This window comes from Budorcas taxicolor, chromosome 5 (assembly GCF_023091745.1).
Source record: "Budorcas taxicolor isolate Tak-1 chromosome 5, Takin1.1, whole genome shotgun sequence".
Classification (NCBI taxonomy): Eukaryota; Metazoa; Chordata; class Mammalia; order Artiodactyla; family Bovidae; genus Budorcas; species Budorcas taxicolor.
Genome location: NC_068914.1, coordinates 133,948,342 through 133,954,908, shown reverse-complemented (window position 1 = coordinate 133,954,908; position 6,567 = coordinate 133,948,342). Strand labels below are relative to the sequence as shown.

The window sequence follows — 6,567 nt, the reverse complement described above, 5'->3', positions numbered from 1 at the left end:
TTTTATTATATAGTTACACCCAATTGTGTTTTTGCTATATACTTTTAACTTAAAGACGTCTGTAAAACCAGTACATTAGATAAATCCTGAAATTCCACTAGCTATAAGCTATTTAAATATTGCTTATACAAAATATTTGGGGGCTGGGGGGAGGTGGACCAAAGCTTATTTACAAAACAGAAATCAGATGCAGAAATCTTATGATTACCAGGGGATACGGGGGAGAAGGATACATTGGGAGACTGACACTGGCATGTATACACTACTATACATAAAACAGATGACAGTAGGAAATGGCAACCCACTCCAGTATTCTTGCCTGGAGAATCCCACGGACAGAGGAGACTGGCGGGCTACAGTCCATGGGTTTGCAGAGTGGGACACAACTGAAGCAACTTAGCATACATATAACTAAAAAACTGCTGTTATAGCACAGGGAACTGTACTCAATACTCTGTAATGGTCTATATGACAAAAGAATGAGTGGATATATATGTATAACTCATTCACTTTGCTATATACCTGAAACTAACACAACACTGTAAATCAACTACACTCCAATAAAATTATAAAAAAGTATTAAAGGAAAACCAGCACCATATGGACAGCATACACTTAAATAAAAGATGAATGTTTAACATACAGAGTAATGTTTTTTATTCACTGATAGCCTAAAGGTCCATTTCAAGATGTTTCTTTTGTATGCTTAATTAGTTTTATTAGCAAGCAAAGCCCTATGAAGGATGGCGTCATCTAGTCTTCAGACTCAGATTCATCTTCATCTTGACTAATCTGGAAGTAACGAAGCTCGTAAGTCTCCTTGTCAGATGCAACCACACGAAGCCAATCACGAAGATTGTTCTTTTTAAGGTATTTCTTGGTAAGGTACTTCAAATACCTTTTAGAGAACTGTTTCTCAGAAACGACTATGATTTTATTCTTGAAGCATTCAATGTGAACGACATTCCCAAGATTTCCAGTTTTTCCATTCACTTTAACCTTTTCCCGCAGAAATTGTTCAAAATTTCCAGAATCAAAAATTCCATCTTCTACTGGATGAGTAAGATCCAAACTAAACTTCCAGGTTGACTTCTTAGGCTTCTTGTCTTTCTTCGGCGCCATCTTGAAGGCTTGCCGCGCGATGAGAGCTCATTGCATCTTGATAACCCTTTGAGGTAAGCGTGGTAGAGATTACTGTGTTCTCTTTATAAAGTGAAGAAATTGAGGTTTGGAGAGATGAAAATAATTCCGAAGTTTACTCATCCAGTAAGAGAAGCAGGAGATCTAAAACTCAAGCTACTGAAGCCGTTCTAGGTACCCCCATCCCATTGTTGTTCAGTTACTAAGTCACGTCCGACTTTTTGTGACCCCATGGACTGCAGCACACCAGGCCTCCCTGTCCTTCACTATCTCCCAGAGTTTGCTCAAACTTATGTCCATTTGAGTCCATGTTGCCATCCAACCATCTAATCCTCTGTTGCCCCTTCTCCTCCCCTTTGATCTTTCCCAGCATCAGGATCTTTTCCAGTGAGCTGGCTCTTTGTATCAGGTGGTCAAAGTATTGGAGCTTCAGCATCATTCTTTACAATGAATATTCAGGGTTGATTTCCTTTAGAATCGACTGGTTTGATCTCCTTGCTGTCCAAGGGACTCCCAAGAGTCTTCTCCAGCTCCACAGTTCGAAAGCATCAGTTCTTCATTGCTCAGTCTTCTTCATGGTCCGACTCTCACATCCATACATGACTACTGGAAAAACCATAGCTTTGACTATATGGACCTTTGTCAGCAAAATGTTTCTTTTAAGTAATGTTTTTAATACGCTGTCTAGGTTTGTCATAGCTTTCCTTCCAAGGAGCAAGCATCCTTTAATTTTGTGGCTGCAGTTACCATCTGCAGTAATTTTGGAACCCAAGAAAATAGTCCCACTTTTTTCACTTTTTCCCCATGTATTTGCCATGAAGTGATGGAACTGGATGCCATGATCTTAGTTTTTTGAATGTTGAGTTTTAAGCCAGCCTTTTCACTCTCTTCTTTCACCCTCATCAAGAGTCTCTTTAGTTCCTTTTTGCTTCCTGCCATTGGAGTGGTATCATCTGCATATCTGAGATTGTTGATCTTTATCCTGGCAGTCTTGATTCCAGCTTGTGATTCATCCAGTCTGGCATTTCACAGGATGTACTCTGCATTTAAGTTAAACCATATTAACTCTATGCCACTCTTCCCTGCCTCCTCCACTGCAACAGGGTTTTAAGGGACCCAGAAAGATACAGCTATAGCATAAATGAAAGTGATGCAACAGATTTGGGAATGAGAAGATGGGGGCTCAAGGTACCCTCTCTAAGAGTTCTGCTTCTTACTGACATTGGACCTTTTAGTCAAGTGGTTTTGCTCATCTCCAAGAGGAGCATGCTACTTGCCACAGAAAAAATCCCACAGTGTTATACTCCAGTTTCACGAGCACTCTTCTGACTTGTGGGTTGAAAAATCTGATTTGTCTTTACTATTCTCTTATGAAGGACTCTTTCTATTATTTTCTATTTTTTCTAATATTTTTCTATTATTTTCTGTAATAAGTCAAGAAAATCATAACTTCAGTCCTGAAAAACACAGCTAACTGAATGGAATGATTCTTCTCTATTGATTATAATAATAATCATAACAGTTTCTAGATGTTCTTGAATAATACATATGGTAGTACCTTATTGATGCTACACGCAAAATGGAAATTTCAAGGAACAAGGCAAAATGCCCCATAAATGGCATATTTCTTCCAGTGCATCTGTTGGCTTATTCCTTGGAGTATGTGCTACCCACATTGCAAATTGCTGTCCTAAAGAACAAGAACAATAGAAAAATATCACCCACCATAGAGAACAGAATGGAGCTTCCTTAAAAAACTAAAAATAATTACTGTATGATCCTGCAATCCCACTTCTGGGCATGTATCTGGAGAAAAGATACACGCACCCTAGTGTTCATAGCAGTGCTATTTACAATAGCCAAGATGCCTAAGCAACCTAAATATCCATTGATAAATGAATGGATAAAGAAGGTGTGGTATATATATACAATGTAATATAACTCAGCCATTAAAGAATGAAATAATGCCGTTTGTAGCATCATGGATGGACCTACAGATTGTCTTCAAGGATCTTGTGCTTTAGAGAGAAAATTACTGAATTCTCTCATACATGTTGATATGGATATGACCTGCTAATGATTTAAAAATCCTTATGATTGGACTTCCCTGGTGGTACAGTGGATAAGAATCCACCTACTAATGCAAGGAACATGGGTTCCATCCCTGGTCCGGGAAGCTTCCACATGCTGTGGACCAACTAAGCCCTTGCGCGACAACTACTGAAACCCATGCTCCCAGAGCTTTTGCTTTGGAACAAGAGAAGTCACCTCAATAAGAAGCCCATGCACCACAGTGAAGAGTAGCCTCTGCTTGCCATAACTAGAGAAAGCCCTTATGCAGCAACAAAGACCCAGCACAACTGAAATAAAAAATAAAAAACTCTTGTTATAAAAAATCTTTATGATGAATTGTTCGTTTACTGCACTGCCAGAATTTATTTGATAGCATTTAAAATGTTGGCATCCTATTCATCAGTGAAATTTGCCTTGAGTTTTTTCTTCATTATGTTACGTTAATAAGAACATGATAATGCATAAAATGAATTCTGTGGTTGAGAATAAATAACATAAATTAGGAATTATTTGTACTTTAAAAAGTAGAGATAATCCGGCTGCTATATCATCTGGGCCTGGTATTTTTTGAAAAGTGGTAGACCTTGGCTTTCCAACGTCTTTTGTGATTATTAATCTTTTCAAGCTTGCTACTTCCTATTGGTCAAATACAGTCGTTTTTATTTGGGTAAAGTCAACTATTTTCTCTGCATTTTCAAATTGATCACTGTCTTAGCTTGAAGACCCTGGAAAATAGAGGATGAAGCCAGGGTTGAGTGCTAATGGTTTATTGGGAGGTGCAATCCTGGGACAGTGAAAGGTGAGGAAGGAAATGCAGGTTGGTGCTCACTGCCTCCTGAAAGGTGAAGGGTGTGTCACTCAGGGCAACTCCAGACAGGCTATCAAGAAAATAAGTATAGGAATAGTTTGTTGCAGGAAGGAAGGGAGGTAGATTTATCTGCCAGTTCCGTCTCATCTCATTGCTCTTGTTGGTCAATATTTGCTACATGGGGAGCTCACCCTCTGCTGTTCCAGATTGCATCACTGGCCTCTTTGGCTCTTGCTGCAGAAGCCACATCCCATCCCACCATGTGGGATGCAATTTTGGGGAATATTCATTGGAGTCAGTGATAGGAGGAATCCGAGCCTACGTGGGTCTGATTGAGTACTGTTAAGAGGGCTAGAGCTTCCGGGGCTTCTGGCATGATGGGAAGATGTGAGGAAGGTCATATTTCCAGAGCCTGGCACTGGCCTCAGGAGACGATGGAATGATCTGAGATGCCTGCTGATGGGGTGGTGTTGGTGACAGCTGCAGTGGCTGCTGGGTCATTAAGGACTCCAGAAGAAGGTTCATTCTTGTGAATCTGAGGGGACCCACAAATTGTATCTGCAACATTTCCATAGACTTGCATCTATACTCATATGATTTTAAAATCATTAAAATCTTAATTTTTATCATAATTAAAAATAAAAGCCTGCGGTTATTACTTTTTGTCTTGTGTGTGTATGCTAAGTTGCTTCAGTTGTGTTCAACTCTTTGCGACCCCATGAACTGTAGTCTGCCAGGCTCCTCTGTTCATGGGATTCTCCAGGCAAGGGTACTGGAGTGGGTTGCCATTTCCTCCTTCAGGGGATCTTCTGGATCCAGGGATCGAACCTGAGTCACTTAGGTCTCCAGCATGGATAGGCAGGTTCTTTACCACTAGCACCACCTGGTAAGCCCTTCCCACCTCCCCCTCCCCCTGCCTTTTTTATCTTAATATTGTATATTTTTGCTTTTTCTTTTTCCATTAATCAAGTTTTCTAGGGGTATATGCATTTACAAAATACTTGCAGAGAAACAGTTTCTATATATTTTATATATTCCTTATTGCTTTCTGAAAAATTATCTGATTTCCTTATTTTAGCTTGACAGTTGATGTTATATTTTAAATTTCTTACATTTATAGCTTATTAATATTAGGAAACATTAAAGCTTTTAATGGTATAATTTTGGTTTGGCGTCATGGTATTACCTATGGTCCATCAGTTTTAGCATCAGTAGTCTCCTTTTTGTTTCAGACAATTTGCAATTATAATTTTGAAATTAACAAGGCCCTGCTAAACTAACAATTTCTGATCCAAACGGTGGCACCATTTAGTTTCTTTAGAAAGATTTGGGTGTATTTATAGGCCTTCCTGAGATTCTTGAATCAAACTTTCCCTTAGGATCCTCTAAAGATAATTCATAATAATGATAATTTACTAAAAGTACTTGACATAACCCTAATCCTGTTCTGGGTCAGTGGACATAACCCTGACCTTCTTTGGAGAAATGATCCCTTGCGTTGTCTCCCAGGTTCGTGACCACTGACTTCTCATTGATCTCAGTGTTCTAATCCTATGGTGGTTTTCACCCTGTAGATGTTTTGACCTTGCTTAAATGAATAAGTGCATTTTAATAAGTCTTGTATAGATATTGATGACCTTTCATTAATTTCATCAATAAAGTAGTTTTGGAGGAAACTCTTTTAAGCAAATTAAATTTGTATCCACTCTAGCCTTGCTGCTTATTATGGTTAGTAAGCCAGTCTTATCTATTGTGATAAAGTGACTCTGTTGGCCTCTTCCACTCTGGATCCCATAATCTCTATTGAAAAAGTAGGACCTGTTACACAGACAGCTTTCACATTTATTTTGATCCACAGAGTCCAGCCATTACACTGCTTTCCGAAGACCTCAGCATTTATTTCTCAGTGCTGTGGTAAAGACATGGGGCCTTCTTGGGAGACCTAATTGGGAACAGATACAATTATGTTGCATGTGATAGCTGTCTCTCCAGATTTCTGTTTTTTCTACTACATATAATCTTGTATCTCAGCCTCATTTAGGAGGCCATGATTGAGTCCAGATTTGATTTAAACCACCAAGAAAACAAGCAACCTGGGTCACCCAGAATTAGTATATTGGCACCAGCATTTTTGCTATTTGTCTGTGTATTTTTGACTTGAGTAAATCTAACATGATGTTCTTCTCCCACGAATCTACCATGCCCAGAATCTGTTTTCACATCTGTTCTCGGTGTTTTTTGTAATAGAATTTAACCAATTCTTGTGATTTTTCCTTTTTTGTTGTTGTATACTCATGGTTTGATTTTGTAATGTACGTCAAAGGACATGCTGGAGTATATATCCAGTTTGAGGTATAGAAGCAATTTAGAATGGGACAAGGGGAGAATTGGCACCCCTTGAGAAGGAACTTGCCTAGGTGAGGTGTTTACAATCAAGCCACCTATGGTGGCTCAGTGGTAAAGAACCCGCCTGCCAGTGCAGGAGATGCAAGTTTGATCCCTGGGTTGGGAGGATCCCCTGGAGGAGGAAATGGCAGTCCACTCCA

General features: G+C 39.3%; 1 protein-coding gene across 1 annotated transcript; it reads right to left on the bottom strand.

The window, feature by feature from the left end:
• Nucleotides 1-753: 753 nt before the first annotated feature.
• LOC128048745 (60S ribosomal protein L22-like 1) lies at nt 754-1,122 on the bottom strand. The gene has a single exon (XM_052641169.1). The coding sequence runs from the start codon at nt 1,120-1,122 to the stop codon at nt 754-756; it is 369 nt and encodes a 122-aa protein (XP_052497129.1).
• Between the last annotated feature and the right edge of the window lie 5,445 nt (nt 1,123-6,567).